Source organism: Pantherophis guttatus, chromosome 7, assembly GCF_059756535.1.
Source record: "Pantherophis guttatus breed Tessera chromosome 7, ASM5975653v1, whole genome shotgun sequence".
NCBI lineage: Eukaryota > Metazoa > Chordata > Lepidosauria > Squamata > Colubridae > Pantherophis > Pantherophis guttatus.
The window spans coordinates 25,450,734-25,469,651 of record NC_142069.1 but is presented as its reverse complement, the minus strand read 5'-3'; the positions used below and the strand labels follow the sequence as shown (position 1 = coordinate 25,469,651).

The window sequence follows — 18,918 nt, the reverse complement described above, 5'->3', positions numbered from 1 at the left end:
GACAGTTTCAATCTGAGTGCCATTCGATCCAAGTACTACTGGAAGCATCAAATGCCATATTTACTTGAAATACTTTTCTGATTCCTAATTCCGGGCTATATCCGCTACATCCAATATTTTCCTTTTCTACCTTCCCTATCGTTTTTTTCCCCAAGGCATGCTAATTTATACAGCAATTCCTCACTAAAGCTGGACTTACTGGCAAAGGCCTTTTAGAGGTCTGGAGTTGCTATAATTGCCTGGCTTCTATTGTGTTGCTCATTAAAGGGCTGCTTGGCTCCTACTATTGACAGACAGAGCACATAATCACCTAATAACTGGATAACAAACCCAATTATAGGTTATGATCACCATCAGATAGCATAAGACCAGAATTACTTCCTTTGAACATATTTTCCACATTTACGTAGCGTAAGTCACAGCAGAAAACAACTTTTCTAAATGTTCTACAAAATGAATGGCAATATATCATTTTTTTTTAGTTTTTCCTGTTTGAAATGCAATCCTTTCATGCAATAAATTACCATAGCTGTGGGTAGAATTTTTCTGCATTTGTATTTAGCATCTCCTTTATGGCTTTCAATTACTTCTTTTTACATTAGTTCTACTCGTCATCTCTTTAACCGCCATAATCACAGCTTTAAGAGGAGCAAATTGAGAACTTGTATGTCTCACTTTCACTGGGTAACTTTTCTGATATTATATTTTGTGTGCTGCGATGGACAAATTTCTTCTAAATAATTGTATATGCAAATCATATGCAATGTTAACTGCTATTCCCTAATTCAATGCAACCTCTCATTGTAGTACTGTAATTATTTCTCACAATCACAAATAAAAACCAGAATCAAAATTGAAGATCTTAGGCTTTATAAAAGAGCTAATTAATGCCAACAGGTAGACACTATAATTTCTTTGATCTCATCCATCAATCCAATCTGTTGCCTCCTCCTTCCCTGAAATTTCCCTCAAAAAATCCATAATCTGTTCCCATCACATATCCAAAGCACATGACTTTCTACTTCCTGTTTAGTTGGCCCAGGGAGATTGACTATTTTTTTTCATACATTTCATCGTTTTCTCAGCAGGTGTCTGCTATTTCCATAATTGTTCAATCTCATTTGTTTCTATTATCTGTCACATACAAGATTACTCTTGAGCATACCTCCCCCTTAAATGATCAAATTTCCTAAGAGTTTTCTAAACTTCTTCAAACATTACCTACTTTTATTTTCTTCTAATGTTCCTCCATTTGTTAATATTTTTTGACAGAGATCATCTTTCCTTGTTCCTTACAGTTTGCATTATTATATATCTTTCTTGTTGCCAAGGTTTTTATATTGGGTATTTTTTTGCCATGATAGTACCTGGCTCTGAAAGGCAATTGTTGGTTTTCACCTTTCAAATTATAGGAATATAATTGTATTTTCATTTGATGATATCTCATATCTCTTTCAATAATTCATCAGTTATCTTTTTATATAAGATAAGCACAGTTAATCTATCCCATAGTTAATTTTTTATTATAGTTGCATGGTTTCCAGAGGATAAGCAGGTTGGAACCTAGCTAGAAGCTAAATCTATATTTCCCAAAACTACATGATCTTTAGACTATACTAGTATTTCAAAATAGTATCATGGAAGAAGCAAAGGGAAACCACTTCTATACAATTGCCAAGAAAATTGCATGAATATGCCTATGAAGTCACCAGGAGTCAATTTGAAGGTGACTGCCCTTTTAAAACATTTAAATATGCTTGTATAGCACAATGTGGGCTGTACTAATGGGATGGAACTACGTAAAAGCTTATATAATAGTTTCTTTGCCAATTTCAGTTTCCCACAAGCCTGAATATTTTATGTCCATTATGAAGAGGCTCAAAATAAATAGATGGGTTTCTAACCAAGCAGAAAATAGGCTTTGGGCTTTTCCCCTTGTCAGCAGCCATGCCATCCCTTGCTCAGTCTGGTTTGGCATCTGCCTGTCATAGGAGAGTTTCATTTCATTATGAGACTTTTCCTCCTGTCTTTATTTTTTGCAACTGAGAACAAGGCACTATACAGTGGTACCTTGGTACTCAACTGCTTTGAAACTCATTGAACTGGGTATTCAACACACATTTTGACGTGAACATTTTGTCCTGGTACTCATCATTTGTTTACTACTCAACTCACAAGCTAGAACTTGTCAGTGTCAGCTGACTTGCGACCCACTATATTATTCCTTAAAGGAAAAGTTTGTTTGGTACTCATCGTGCTTCCTGGAACCAATTAACGATGAGTATCAAGGTAACACTGTAATAGCTAAGTGAGGGACAATGGAACCAACCAATGAGACATAGTTCATTTTAAAAGGGCCTAAGGAAATGGCACAGTAGAAGTAGGCAGGGTTCAGTACTCAAAACAGGGTGAAGAAATTGAAAGAGATCATCTTCGTGGCTCAGACCAAAGTTTAACCCAACTGACAAGATCTGTTTAGAAATGATGGTGTTTAGGAGAAGGGAAGAATTTTTTCCTCTTACAACCAGAGCTCCTGTCAGCTTCTCTGGCCAGAGAGCTGCTTCTGATTCTCCTATCCCAAATTTGGTATCTTCATGGATATAGTATCACTTGAAGCTTCAGCCTTAGCGGGCTGGATAGCAACTCAGTGCTTCTCTATTCAATTCCCTTGAAACAACATGAAATAATAAAGTATATTATTTGTATTATTTTCAGGAAGCCTGATGGAATTGGATGAAAAGGATATTAATATCTCTGTTCTTATTTTCCCCAAGCTAACTATTATATCCTTTCAGATGAAGAGCCTAGGAATTCTCTATTCTTCAAAATTTTGCTTCAGATGCTTCTCTTCTTAGCACTTAATTTTTTTCCCCGTAGACATTGTTCTTTCCTCCTGCAAAGAACTGTCCTTAAAGTCCCTTTCTACCCATTGGTAAAATGAAGGTAAAAAGGGAATCATGGAAACAATAAGGTCAGTAAAGAAAAACTGATTCCACACTTACATTGGGGACATTTTACATCCATCACCCTTCTCCAACCAAAAGATAAAATTTGTAATAAACCAACCTTTTTCATGGGATCTAATCTAATCTGAATTTTCTCTTAAATATTGCCATCAGGTGGAACCTAGGCAGCCCGCCTTCTTGGCAGTAGCCCCTGCTGTTTGGAACATTCTTGCTCAAGGTCAGGCAGAACCTACCCTTCCCAAAAAGCCTTGAAGGTCTGGCTTTTCCCACAAACACTGAGACAGTATGTGGCTAGAAGGCAAGAAAGTTGCCTATTGGCTATGAGGACGCTGGGAGTTTTTATGGTGGTTTATTGCTTTCTATTGCTTTATTATTGTTTGTAAACCACTCTGGGTTATGATATGCAAGAAGGGTAGTTATATTGATCTTTAAATAAATAAATAATTTTTTTAAGATAGAAGAGGACATTGATCTAGCTTCTCCTATCTTTTCCAGGAAAAAGAAAAAGCTATTTGTAGCACAGGCAGTACAAGTAATCGCAACTTCTACATTCAACTAATGGATCTTTTTATCTCTGTCAAGTTTAGGCTTTTTAAAAAAGTATTGGAAGATGTCCAGAGAAGTAGATGTATTTCCAAAATACATCTACAGTATATATTCTAAAGACGCGAAGGTAAAGGGTGATGAAGAGTGAAAATGTGATTCTGTAGCTCTTGCATCCTTCTATGGCAGACCTGGGCGTTTTACAGCCTTTGGGCCATAACTGGCCCTTTGGCTGCCCCTATCTGGTTCTAGTGAGGTAAATCAGAAATTAGAAATCAAGCATAAATAAGTGGATGCATGCACACAATACAATTGTGTTGCTTTTATTCTGAAGGTGGCTTTTCCTCCCCCGATCTAGGCACCTTCACAGCCCTATTGATTCAGCCCTCCACAACAGTCATGGTTTAATCATATGGCCCTTGAGAAAATTAATTGCCCAATGCCTACCCCTATGTTATGGTCACCAACTGAATCCTTAACTCAGAAGTAGAAGTGGCAGACCTGTTACGACTGGCAGTCTGAAGTGTCAGCAGTCAATCAGACATCTGTAGTCACTGAGTCTAATCCAACTTACATAATGAGGGGCTAGATTTTGGGAGGACACTAGGCCAAGAACCTATCAGCAGCAATGAAGGCTGAGACACAGAGATCAACACACCATCTGAGCGGAGAGGATAGCAGCACCTCTAATCAAGCTTATCACCACCTCCAGGCCTTTGTCCTCTGTTGAAATAACTTCAGTCCTGGGCTCTTGCTAGTCTTGTTCCTTGCCCTGCATTGAGATCCTTAGCTTGACATTTCAATTGGCTGGTTGAATTCTCTGGTGTTCCTACTCTGGACTGTAAGATACGACATTTGTATTTCAACCTCTGCCTTTGTCCTGCTGGCCACTCAAACCTGAAGGCAAGACATTGGGCTCTGGCAAATTACTCACTCAGTTACCAGCTGTTTATCAGGAAGTTTACAACACGGTAGTAAAGCCTTTCAAACCTGTAATTGCCTGGCATTTTGTTTTGCACTGTCTGGCGGAGGATATAGCCAGGGAAGACAAAAGTGATCACTGTGATGTTCCCATAATTATGTGGATTTTGAGCTTGAAACCAACACCATACCTAGGACTATTGACAAAAACAAGTTTCATTTGGCCTGGAGGGAATGTCGGTGGTTCCAGGCATTCAATGACTGAACTTTAGGGATATCCAGTCTGTATCAGGATTCTGAAATTACCGTATTTTTCGAAGTATAAGACGCACCGGAGTATAAGACGCAGCTTAGTTTTTGGGGAGGAAAATAGGAAAAAATTATCTGCCTACCAGGTATTCATCTGGCTAGCCTCCTTAGTCTGGTCAGTTTCAGCACATTAGTTTGCTGGTTTTTTATCCCCTGCTTGGGGATAAAAAACAGCTTCTAAGGCACAGCTGAGAGGAAGCAGCAATGAGAAAAGCAGGCAAAGCACGGGGAGATCGCTTCACTCGGCTAGCGCCTAGTTAGGGCTGAAAACAAAAGCTTCTAAAGAACAGCTGAGAGTCGGAGCAAAGCAGGGAGATGCTTCACTCGCTAGCACCTCGTTAAAGCACAGCAGAGAGTCGAGGGAGCAGGCAAAGCTGGGAAAATCACTTCACTCACTAGCTCCTCGTTAGGGCTGAAAAAAAGCTTCAAAAAAACTACATTTGGAGTATAAGACGCACCCAAATTTTCAGCCTCTTTTAAGGGGGGGGAAAGGTACGTCTTATACTCCGAAAAATACAGTAGTTTGGACTTTCAGCACTATCAGAATGCCTAAATATTGGTGAGTTACGCTGCAAATCTGGGCTCTGCTTCATTTCTTGTCATCTCTCCTTGGGAGCTCTTGATGATGACAATAATAACCACATTGTTTCCTGGCATGGATTCTGCTCAGGAGGAGTCAGGGCGTTTGCTGGCAAACTGCCTCACAATTTTGGTACTGTACTGAGGTTTCGGGAGGAGACTGTCTTATCTGAGTATTTCTGTGAAATACCGGATTCTCCATGGTAAGCAAATGCTCAAAAAAAAAAAAAGTGTAATTGTGCTACTTTTCATGTACAAAGAAATGGAGTCCTGCTAGCCACAGGAGTAAGGAGAGAAAAGTGATGTCTTTTCATCTACCTAAGCCTGTAACTCTTCAGACTTCAGCTGTACTTGTCCCGTAACTCACTGCACTTATTCTTTAAACTACTCTCATTCCATCCAGTACCTGGAACCTTATTCTTACTTTGTATCAGTACCTGGAACCCTTGCAGTCAATGCTTGCCATGCCAGAGCTGATGGATCTCACAGGTGTCACCTGGAAGACAGAATCTTCCAAATTAACCTTTTGATGAGCCATGAATTTAGCAGTTATCCAAGTAAGGATCATCCTGGGTCAGTCAGAGAACTATCCACTTGATTATAGCTTAATCACAAAGCTTATAAAGAAATCCACCCTGGCTCAATGACGGGACAATCTTGTGGTCTCATAAAGATATATAGTTAACTCTGAAGGTTAGAAATATGCTTAGCAACCCATATTTTTCAGGCACCAAGGCTAATGCTCGATGCCAGACTACCATTGCTGTGATGATAGCAGCTTCTGCAGGGTCTTCTGGGGCTTCCATTGTAACCGATTGTTTATATTTTCAGCATTCCTGCCTTGGGAAACTCTAGTTTCCAACTACTTCCTGCACTGAAGATCAAATTATTATTATTATGTTATGTGCATCCTAAAGACAGGCATTCACACGCTATGAATGAGGAACAATGTGGCACCTGCTGCTGGCGAGATTAGCAAAGATGTTTAAAAACGTCCGCCAAATGTTGGAAATGTAATCAAATACCGGGTACATATTATCACATGTGGTGGACATGTCCAAAAGCAAAAAAAAATTGGAAGAAAATGCATACATGGTTAGAAAAAAATGTTAAAACAACATTTAGATTATAAAATAGAATTATTTTTGTTAGGCATATTACCAGAAAAATATGATAAAGGAAATGTGTATTTAATATTACATGTTTTGACAGCAGCAAGAATCGTATTTGCGCAGCACTGGAAAAATGAGGATACACCTACAGAAGAAGATATAATTAAAAAAAAATACTAGGCTGTGCAGAAATGGACAGATTGACACTGAAGATAAAAAAAAGAAGACACAGAATATTTTTGAACATGGGACTTGTTTTACCAACGGTTGGATAACAGAGGTAGAAATTGGGAACTGGAAAAATAGCATTATGTAAGCAATTGAACCAGACAACACACTTTTCATACAGCACATGTATGTAAACAGAAAATGTATAAATAAACTATATTAAAAAAAAAGAAAATAATACACTATCAAGCAGATAGTGCTTGATAGAGCCTTGATAGTACAGTGGTCTAAGCACCCTGTTATTAACACAGCTGCCTGCAATTATTGCTTGTTCGAATCTCTTCAAGGCTCAAGGTGACTCAGCCTTCCATCCTTTCTAAGGTAGGTGAAATGAGGACCCAGTTTGTGGGGGCAATAAGCTGACTTTGTATAAATATACAAAAGTATGAAGGCTATTGCTTAACGCATTGTAAGCCACCCTGAGTCTCCGGAGAAGGGCGGCATATGAATCAAATAAAAAAAAAAAAAGCAAAAGTCTACTTACCAGCCAGAGTAGCCCAGTAATCCACACTGGCCACATACATCTACTTCAAATGCATCACTTGAAATCATAAGCCTCTCCAACAACAGCATGCTGGCTCCATAACCTATCAAGCAATCTCTTTCCATTTCTCCCAGACGCAGTCCTCCATCGCGGGATCGGCCTTCAGTGGGCTGCCTTTAAATCAAGATATTTGTAATTATTTTATTTCCAGTTACATGTGCAGTTATGATTCAGTAACATGTATACAGGTAGCTCTTGACTTGCAACCATTCTTTTAGTGACCGTTTGAAGTTACGATGGCAGTGAAAAAAGTGGCCTACGACTGGTTTTCACACTTACGACCACGTGATCAGAATTTGGACGTTTGGCAACTGGCATGCATTTATGACAGTCACACTATCCTGGGATCATGTGATCACCAGTTGTAACCTTCCCAGCTGGCTTGTGACAAGCAAAGTCAATAGGGGAAGCCAGATTTGCTTAACGACCACATGATTCACTTAACAACTGCAATGATTAACAGAGGTGGCAAAAAGATTGTGAAATGGGACAAACCTCACTTAACAACTTCCTTGCTTAGCAATGGAAAATTCAGGCTCAACTGTGGTTGTAAGTTGAGGACTACCTTTATAAATTGCCTCTTTCGTTCAATTAGCTAAGGATCCAGCAGTAGAAATAGAAGAAGCATCTGATCACCTCTATATAATGCAAAACAGAATACGTTCTTCTGGATTATTTATTGGAAATATTCATGCATGTATATTGGAGTGGTATGGTGGCCTAGAGGTGGAGCTCTTGCCTCACAATCAGGAGGCTACGAGTTTGATCCTAGGTAGAGGCAGATATTTCTCTCTCTGGGCATAATGAGAATATATCTGCTGAACAAAAACTCCACATTGGTGACAGGAAGGGCATCCGGCCATTAAGCGCTCTGCTAGCGCCATTCAGTTGCCCAGACTCCACCCCACAAGGAATTATGGAGTTGTTAAAAGATGATGATGATTCATTCAGTGTATATATTATTTAAAGGAACTAGAATACAATGTAATGTTTAGTTTTTTAAGAGTGGGGAGAACCAACTTCAAGTCCAACTTCAGTTTGAAGCTGCCTGGATGGCGCTTGGTCAATTATACACACACTGAGCTCTTTTTTTCTCACAGAGATTTTCTCTGAGGGAAACTGGAATTAAGCTGACATGGAAGATATGAATCTAAGAAATAATAGTAACCACCACAAATACAATTGAAAACGATTTGGAATATATGTGAAAACTGTGCACTGGTATGAAAAACAATAGCAATCTCAATTCAGTGGTTTTCTTTACATCATAAAGGTGGCGCAGTGGTTAAAGTGAAGTACTGCAGCTACTTCAGCTGACTGCTAGTTCAGCAGATCAGCGGTTCAAATCTCACCGGCTCAAGGTTGACTCAGCCTTCCATCCTTCCGAGGTGGGTAAAATGAGGACCCAGATTGTTGGGGGCAATATGCTATTTAGTATACTGTCTTTGGTGTAAGCCGCCCAGAGTCCTTGGAGAGTGGGCGGCATAGAAATATGACTAATAAAATAAAATAAATAATAAATAAATAAATACCTGGTAAGAACTGCTCTGGGTCCTCTAGCTCTTGCATGCATTTTATCCAGCACCATGTGCTTCAGTTTCTGATAATACACAGGGCCAAAATAGATATAGGCTTCTAAGGGCTCCCTGAGAAGGAAATTACATAAAAGCAGAGAAATGAACTGTAAAAATATACACGTCAGAATTGCAAAATTTTACAAAAAAACGTGACTTTAAAATAACCAGCATCCAGAACAATGGTGCTACATATGGAAAAACTGCATAGTAGACAACTTGTTTTTCCCCCCTCTTAATTAGCCAAGTCCCATCCTCACAGAAGCCAAAATTATAACTGTAACTATAACTGTTACTCAATTGAGAGAAAAACAAAACAAAACAAGTATCTGATAAAAGGTGAATATCATTATCTAAAAAAAAAAAACCAGTTCTTTTTTTTTTTTCTTTCCATGAAGGAAATTCCTGAAAAGGACTTTTAGCATAGCTACCAAGGTGGAGGGCCTGAAAATGGGGCCACCGGAAGTAAAAAGAAGTGGAGAAATGTAGCAGGGTTGTAATGGCAAACAGTGGAACAGCAGAAGCAGCAATGGGGACAAATTCAATTGTCCCTCTTCCTTCTCCCCATGACTGTGGGATGCGGTGCAAATTCCCGCCCTCCCTTTTGTGATCGCCGACTCTTCTATTTTCCTAAAAAGCTTATTTATTTATTTTTTAAAAAGGGGATCTGTTTTACTGACTTGTACACAGAAGTATAACATAGGGGTGGACAACCTGAGCTCTGAGGGAAGCATCTAGTGTTCAACCTGTTGATCAATATTACTGCAAATCAGTGGCACCGTTCTATGGTAGGAATCACACAAAAATATAGCTTAAGACCTTAAAATAGAAATTTGTTTAAACAAAGGGAAGCCACCTACTGCTGAGGACCGAAAATTGCTACCGTAAGAGGGAGGACAAGCAGTTTTTAACAAACGAAGGCAAATTATACACGTTCATTAAATATGTTGAAGTAAGATTTAACATCTCAATGCATTGGGTCTGGAAAGTCATGTCAGCTTTTTAAAAATGTTTATTTCCCTTAAATCAAATTTGATTTAAGATTTTTTAAAAAACCTCCATATTTGGAATAAGTTAGTGTCAATGGTACGTTGGTTTTGAAATAGGAAGGAATAAGAAATTGAAAATCAGAATGAAGATAAAGACACACTGTCATATGGCTCTATCCTGTTCTTAAGTCATCTCATATTCCTTTGAACACCACAACTCCAAAGATAGTTTAATCAACACAGCAGGAATCTCAGAGATCAGTCAGCTCTGCCAGACTGACTCAATAATTGACAAAAGCTGCAGAGAGAAAAGCCCCAGTTGATTAACACCTGCCTCCAATACTATATTTTATATGACTTTATACAATAGAAGGCTACTAAACTCCTCCTATGAGTATACAAAACGTCTGCCAAGGCCCTTGAAAATATCATTAGTAAAATATTATTAGCAAACAAGACTTCCCGACAAGGGAAAGTTGTTCTTTGTTTTCTTTTAAGGGATGATTTGGGGATAAGGGGTTAAAAAAACCCTTTTTGAAATAATTCATATAAAAGTTAGTACACACTATCATTACGTATATCTTCAACACACGAAGATGCATTAAAAACGGGAACTGCTGTTTCCCAATACCCTTTCAAGGTCTTCTTACCCTGTGATGCCAGATGTTACGTAATCCTTCCCCAAATAGTTATAGCCATAACGAACAAGATCTTCACATACGTCTTTAACTTTACTGCCACCGAATGCTGTTCCATAATGAAATCTGCCATCTAGGACTCCAGCTTTTCCTGCCAGAAGTTCAATGAGTTTTCCTACCTGGGCAACACAGAACAGTGATAATATTTCACCACAAGCAATTGTGATATGGAAGAGGAATGTTGTACCTAAGGTACAACAGAAGAATGGAAGTGTTGTATTTAAGATATCTTAGCTCTTTGTGTATGTTTAGTGAATGCCAGAGAGAACACTTGGTCTGGCCAAGGTGGTGCTGACAGACTAAACTGATCTATTTAACTACATCATCTTGTATTCTTTTATTCTATTTTCACGCAGCTTTATCCATTCTCATTGGCCAATATAACCAGGGGTGGGCTTCAGATCCTTTAGCAACGGGTTCACTGGGCTGCTGCTGGGTGGGCGTGGCCATGGTGAGCGTGGCCTAGTTGGCCACCTGCACCACAGCAGGGGGGGGGATGTTTTTTGCCCTCCCCAGGCTCCGGAGGCTTTCCTCGAGCCTTTGGGAGGGCAAAAACTGCTTCCCCCGAGGTCCAAAGGCCCTCCAGAGGCTGGAAACAGGCCCATTTCTGGACTTCCAGAACCTCCAGTAGGCCTGTTTTTGCCCTCCCAGATTCTCTGTGTGGCCCCTGCATTTACCTGGAATGATGAATGGGCCACGTGGAGACTCCTGGGAGGGGAGGGGTGGGCGTGGCCAGCTAGGGGTGGCATTTAGGGGTTAGAGGATTGGGTAGAGGATCGCCCGAACCCTACTGAACCCATAGGAGCCCATCCATGAATATAACCAAGAAAGTCTCTTTCCTAACTGAGCTTGCTACAAGCTTATGATGATAATGATGTACAAATAGTTATAATTCTTTAATATTTTAAAAAAGGAGCATAGAATCAGTGAGCTAAAGCAAAACTATGAATTGGGGTTGATCAACCAAGACAGGCAACAAGAAACCTCCGAAGCCCTCTCTGACATTTAACCAATGTTTTCTAAGCAACAAATCGAATTAGGTAGAAAACAATTAACAAAGGCGACGTAATGCAGAGTCCAACACATTTATGTTGGATCATGCTGGCAGTAACTAAGAGAAGGACAGATTCATTTTTACCAGATTCTTCCACTAAAGCAGCTTCCCACTGTTTTATGAAGATACACATTACTGATAAATAATGAATATAAAGTCCCCAGTAGATAAGCATAGACCTGGGAAGTATTATTGGGCAAACCAAGTTTCTTTCAGCGAAGAGAAAAGGCTTTCAAGATACGTAATGGACCGCACTTTTGTTCTACCCTATGAAGAATAATGTAGAATATGGGAATTGACATTGCCAATAGAGAAATCTATTAAAAAAGATAAAATCTTAGCATTAAAAAAAATCCATTAAAATGAAATGCAGTTATAAATGTATGCTGTTACATACCGTCATACGTGACGGGAAGCCATGGGGATTCATAATGATATCAGGGCAGATTCCTGAATCACAAAATGGCATGTCTTCCTGAGGTACAATCAGTCCGCAGACTCCTAGAACAGAGTACATCTTTCAAAGAAAAGCAAAGAATTCATACTGTACATTAGATCAATGGCATATACAGTAGCGGCCAAAATTGTGGAAACCTTTTGGGAAAAGTGTATTTTTGAGGTTTGATGGCTAATAACACCACTTTTTTTTTGGAGTTTCAAGATAATCATATTCTACTGATGAATGGCCTGGGAATAGCCCAGACCTTAACCCAATTGAAAATCTATGGAGTCGGCTAAAGAAACTTGTCAGAAGCGGTCCAACAATAAAACCCAGTTAATAGAAGCAATCATTCAATCTTGGTTTCACATTATAACAGCTGCAGAACTAAAAGAGTTGGTTCACTCCATGGGAAGACGTTGTAAGGCCGTAATTCATGCTAAAGGTTACCCAACTAAGAATTAACTGACGTGATAATTTTTATATATCTCGTTGTTTCTATGGTGATAATTTTTGTATATCTTGTTTTTTCTACATGTTTCACTTTCCTTCTTTATACTGTAACTGCTATTCTAATAGCAAATCCTTCATAAAAGTTATTGCATTACATTCTTGATTAAATTATCCTTCCATTGATATATAATTTTATGGTACTACTCCAAAATAAATGTGGTGTTATTAGCTAGTTTTAGAAAGTACACTTTTCCCCAAAAGGTTTCCACAATTTTGGCCACCACTGTATTATGTTTTTATGTAGTCCAATTCCTATCTTGAATGAAGAATTACTGGATGAAAAGTTTTATGTTAGAAAATAGTGTTAAAACATTTCCTACAAAAATATTCTTATGCAGATGAATTCTTAACCTAGAGAAAACTTAGTCATAATGAGCTGATTAAAAATAATTTAGTCAACTAACTGCCTTACTTTTGAAGGGAAAGAAGGATAGCATAGTGATCTAGGGGCTTGCTCAGGGTTTATGAGGGGGTTCCTCATAAACCGAGAAACTAAGCTCACAGGGAGTAGGGAAAACATAGCGAAACAAGATTTTTTAAAAAAAATATTTAGTGGTTAGATTGGTAGCCTGTCTTTCTTCCTCAAGGCAGTTTAAATGATTATTTTCCTTCATTTTAAACCTCCCAATAGAGACCAGAGACTGGCTTTAGACACCCAGTGAGCTTCCATGCTTAAGAGTGAACATGGAACCAAGGTCATCCAGTTCTTTTCCAATACCTTAACCTGTCTATGCAGTCTATGCAATGTAATTCATAATTAGTGATTCACACTTTAATTTGATAAAATCAAATTGTCAAAAACAGTTAAAACCCACATTTCAAAAGGAGCAACTGAGCTACCATGAGGTACAAATAGATAAATGGTTAATGTGTAAAAATGACTGGCCATGAGGAAAATGCATGTAGTCGATGATAGGAAACTAGCTATTTCCTAGCAAACATACAAAATATTACACACACACACACACACAAATACAGATACAGATACAGGGGATGTTTACCAAGATAATTGGTTCTTATATACATCAAGTATTGAACACCTGCTTCGCACACTCACTGTTTTATTTTTTTAAACACATAGATTGGTCAGCTTTGGTCAAATCTACACATTTCCCTCCTCTAGGACCCCGCTTGGTGTTATTCTGCTGAAAGGGCACCTATAAGGCAAAAATTAAATCTGGGCTAACTTAAAATTACTTCAGGCACTGAAACCCTTTTATATGCCAAGACGGTTCCCATAGCAGACAGCCACTGTGTTGTTTGTTTTGTGTGAAAGTGAATGATAAAAGATCCATGAAATCGACACAGAAAGGCAGAACAGCAGAAAGAACAGAGGCCTCTCCATCATAGCAGCTTCTACCCTTTGCTGACTTGTATAACAATGGAATCGAGACGTCCAACTGCAGATCTAACACAGCTGTGCATTTCATTAGATGAAGAGCACTAGTGACACAAGTAAATAATTAACTTATTCTGGTCCGCTGACTGTGCTTATGAGACCAGTCATAGCTGACAGATTTTAATACAAGTTAAACACAAAGAAAGCATAATGAGATTAGACGTTAAAACAAAATATTTAGAAAGACTCGCGAAGGGGAGGGGGGGAGAAACCACTACTTTCACAAGACATCTTTAAAAGTTCTTATTTTTAGAAGTAAGGTAAAATTCTTAATTCTAATCAAACTCTAAAAAGCTGATCCATTGAAACATAACAAAACATACACATTTTTAAAGAATTGAGCAACAGCACTTCTACTTTTTTGTCTCTAGAATGCTAACAATATTTTTTTCAGTCTAAGAATATATTTGCTTCATTATTAAGTTAAAATGTTAGTTTAAACTACCGGGTTTACCTGTTACTTTATATTAAAGGCTTTGTAATATAGCAAAATAATAAGTCCTTTTTAAATTCTACAACAAAAGTCAAAGTTGTTGAGACACAAAAACTACTCGATGCATATGAATGTTTAAAGAATTATTCCACTACATATATAGATTGCAACACTACCTTTCAGTGTTTTGGAAGTAAAATTTTTTTCAAAACCAATGGCATGTACCCCGTATATACTTGAGTATAAGCCGACCCGAATATAAGCGAGACACCTAATTTTACCACAAAAAACTGGGAAAACTTATTGACTCGAGTATAAGCCTAGGGTGGGAAAAAAGGGTCAACAAAAACAATATGGTATCAACAGTAACTTTAAAAGTACAAAAAACTTAGCTCAATCAGCAACCAAGCTAAAACACAAGAGTTAAAATCCTAAATAAACGTACTGTATATCCAAGACCAGATATATACCGGTACTTGTATTCAGCAATGCTTGGGCGGAGCAAGGGGGTGTGACCAAGCACGGGTAAGACTGTAAAGGCTACATCATTGGTCACAGCCCTGGAGAAGAGCGGGAGAAGAAGAGCAACCGCATCCGACATTCATCTGACCAGCAGTTATCGGACCACCCACAGAGGCTGCAGGCGCCCGCAGATGAGCGGGAGAGACCCACACTGCACTGGAGAACAGATAAGAGGGACTCTCCCTCGAGTATCAGCCGAGGGGGGCTTTTTCAGCATAAGAAATGTGCTGAAAAACTCGGCTTATACTCATATACGGTAATTTTAAGCACATATGCATACTATCAATTATACTTAAAAAAGAAAATCGGATTTATATGAAGGTACACCAGATTTCTATTTCAATATAATGCTCATTATAGACTACAGTACCATATCAATAGATTCTATGTATTTTGCATGCCCCTGATTTCTGATGAAGGTACCTACTTTTTTCCAGGAGCACAGAATTAAGATCTATGTTTTGACAAATAAGTCTTCGTATAATATACTTTATGAATATTTGCCCCAATTCCAACTATTTCAACAGAGGAGAATTGATGAAAAACAGAACTGGTTATTTGACTATTAATACAAAACAGCAAAATCTGAAACACATTTTTAAATTTAGAGTATTTTGACATTTTTTTTATGAAGAAGGTTCTTCATTTGTCCTTTTTATTACTCTCAAGGATGATTTTGGCCAATGCATTAAGAGATGACGGGGAAATAGAAGGGATAGGTAAACTAAAACTAAATATGTTTGCTGATGATACATTGTTAACAGTTAAGAATATAGTGGATAAGATGGAAAGAATTGGATGGCATCTAAAAGAATTTGAAGAAATAACTGGATTAAGAATAAATTGGTCAAAAACTGAGTTGATGCTGTTTAATTACACTAATAGGGAAGAGAAGGATTGGGAAGGGAGGCAAAGCGAAATGAGAATTAAAGATCGTATTAAATACCTGGGAGTTAGAATTACAAAAAATTTGGAGGAGTTAGAAAAGGAAAATTTAGGCAGCTTAAAGAAAGAGATTTTGGAAAGTTTGAATAAATATAAAAGGTTGAATTTATTATGGTTTGGCGGAATTGCCTTAGTAAAAATGAAGATTTTAGCAAAGATCAATTTTGCTTTTAGGATGCTACCAATAAAAATATCAGAATTAAAGTTAAAGAGTTGGCAGAATATACTGAACAACTATTGTAACGGGAATAAGAAAGCAAGGATAAATAAAAATAAGTGGTATCTAAGCCAAAAAAAAGGGAGTTTAGGACTCCCAAATATTAAATTATATTATGTCGCTAACAGGCTTAGACATGTTATAGAGGCAATTTTAGGAATAGGGGAATTGGAATGGCTGGAAGATAAATCTAAAATTAAAACCAAATTAGAATGGAAGTTGGAAAATATATTTTTTATGGAAGGTGGTAAGAAATGGGCTGAGAGCATAAGCAATCCTCTTCTGAAGTTTCATTGGGAAATTTGGAGTAAATATAAAGGGAGGCTGCTTCCGAAGAACTCTCCATTATCACCAGTAGTAATTTTGGAAAAGTTCCCAGGGAATTTGAAGAATAAAGTGAATGAAATTTTAAAAGAGAAAAATAAAATGAAATTAAGGGAATGGTTAGGAGGAATGAGGACATGTGGGGAATTGGAAGAGGTTCTAGGAGGGAAACGGTTGTCTTGGTTAAATTATAGCCAAGTGGAACAATGGTCTAAAAACTGGATAAGAGAAAATGGAGAGTGTAGAGAGTTAATGAGGTTTGAGGAATTAATTGAAAAAAATCAAACTGTAAAGGAAGAAAATAAAGGGATAAAAGGCTTAATGAGCGGAATCTAATGAGCGGAATATTGTTGGAGGAAGAGGAGAGGGGAAATTTAGGAAAGATGGTATGGGAAACTGATTTGAAGATACAAATAGGGCAACAGAGTTGGGATAGAATTTGGCAACAAAGAGTATTGAGAAACGTGTCAGTAAGAATAAAAGAGAATTACTACAAAATGGTATGGAGGTGGTACTTAACTCCGGTTAGATTAAGTAATATAAATCAGCATTATTCAAATAACTTTTGGAGAGGTTGTGGGGAAAAAGGAACGTATTTACATATGTGGTGGGAGTGTAAAAATTGTGGAAGATGGTATTTAAGGAGATAGAAGAAATTGTAGGAATAAAGGTAGAAGAGGCACCAAAGGTAGCATTACTCTCACTATTGGAAGATATAAAATGTGAAAAAGAGACTAAAGAATTGATAATAAATTTGTTGACCGCAGCAAGGCTAATGATTTCTAGGAATTGGAAGATACAAGGTGTTTATAATTTGGAAGAATGGTATAAGGAGGTATGGGATATTGCCATAAATGATAAATTGACCTGCAATATTAAAGTAAGGAGGGGTATAATGAAGGTAAACGATTTTAATGGAATTTGGAAACAGTTCCTAACATATGTGTTTTCTGGAGGAAGAGGGATACCACCGCCAGAAGAAACTTTAAGATTCTGGAAGCAAGAATGATCCCGAGGGGTGGGGGAGCACTTGTTGTTTGTTTGTATTCTGTATATTGCTATATATTATATATTATGATTCATGTATGTTATGTATGTTATGTATGTTAATTTCTTTTTAAAATAAATTAAAAAAATAAAATAAAATAATAATAATAAAAGGATGATTTTGTGCAATTAAATAGTAACTCACAGAGATATGAAACGTTACCCTGACTCATAGGGGAAAGTTTTTTAAATCAAGGACAATCATTAGTCTTGGAACTTCTGAACTGACATTGGTGAATATGCCTGTGGCTAGGATAATGGCTACATTAAACAATCTCCTATATTGAAATGTGCTGCTCTTCAGATCCAATGCAGAAGAGATGTTTTCAAAGGTGATGTAACTTAACTTAACCATCTCTTTTCCTGGTCTCACACAGTAGCCACACTTTCATGTAGGAACATATGTGTAAATTTCAAGAGATGGCACTAAGGTGCCACCATCATGTCATACTCTGACATCCCCTCCATATCTCAAAGGTACATTTTATTGGAATATGTAGTTAATGGGAAAAAGTAGTTCTTTTTAAAGAAAGGTGCAGCGAATATTGACCCTATTCTCAAATACCTTTTCTGTTCTACATCAGAAAAGCTGCACATGACTACTCATGCAGAGTTGTTAATTCAAAGTCTGGTTTGGGATACTGAAGTTCTAGTTTTTCAAGCCTAAATATTCTGATGTTCTGCAAAAGGTTTGCAATTTTTCTCATGTGCAAAATCCAAAATTAGTTAATATTTATAACGTTTCTTTTTTAGCTGTTAAAATCTGTACTACTCTGTGACCATGCAAAAAGGCCGCAAGAACAAACTGATACCCATGGAACTAAATAGTAAAGCACTTAAAATTCAGAAAGACAAATAATCCTATGACATTTAAACCCCGATTAAGCCCCACAGTATAAAGAATGTAGGCCAGGCCACAATTAAAAGATCAGAAGCCACAGCTGCAGTATTATCAGTTTCTACTGAAAAGATTAAAAATAGAACTTGCCATTAGGATAGGACAGTATCTTCTAGACATTTAGTGTAATTTAAAAACTTTATGTACCATGTTCAACAGAAGATCTTTTATTACATAGAATTTACACTGCATCTTACACTATTCTGTTCTTAAAATGTTGCAGCAATAATCTTCATAGCTAGTCTCCCTTTTTTACTTCCATTAATTTAGAACAATACAGGTATATTTATGGAATCCAGTTAATTGCTATTCTTGGGTGGGGGAAAATCCCTCAGAAACCAATGGTTTTCCAGGTAGTGGAAACTTTATGCCAAAATGAATAAATTTCCCTAACAGACAACAATTGATTTTCCAATAGTGAATAATTTGCAGTTCCGTCATCTCATTGGGCAGATTTTAGATAAAGAGAACAAATTTTAACCAATAAAAATACATAAGCAACTTGATTAGCCTCTTTATTAAAACCATTCCAAGTTAGATGAGGCGCTAAAAGACAATACCTCTTATAGTTTGGTTTCCCATGAACTGCTGAATGGCCTGATGTGATAAATTTGCATAGTCTAAAGGGCAAAAAGAACTGATTAACTGAAAATTTTACAATGCT

The 18,918-nt window shown here is 37.5% G+C and overlaps 1 protein-coding gene across 1 annotated transcript in view; it reads right to left on the bottom strand.

Annotated features, from left to right (window-relative positions):
• Positions 1-18,918, bottom strand: part of POLR3B (RNA polymerase III subunit B) — a 71,872-nt gene that overhangs the window by 7,024 nt on the left and 45,930 nt on the right. Inside the window, exons 24-27 of the mRNA XM_034403612.3 lie at positions 11,915-12,018; positions 10,416-10,582; positions 8,735-8,848; positions 7,143-7,316 (exon numbers count right to left, since the gene is read on the bottom strand). Coding sequence (XP_034259503.2) covers positions 7,143-7,316; positions 8,735-8,848; positions 10,416-10,582; positions 11,915-12,018 — 559 coding nt within the window. The remainder of the gene's footprint in view (positions 1-7,142; positions 7,317-8,734; positions 8,849-10,415; positions 10,583-11,914; positions 12,019-18,918) is intronic.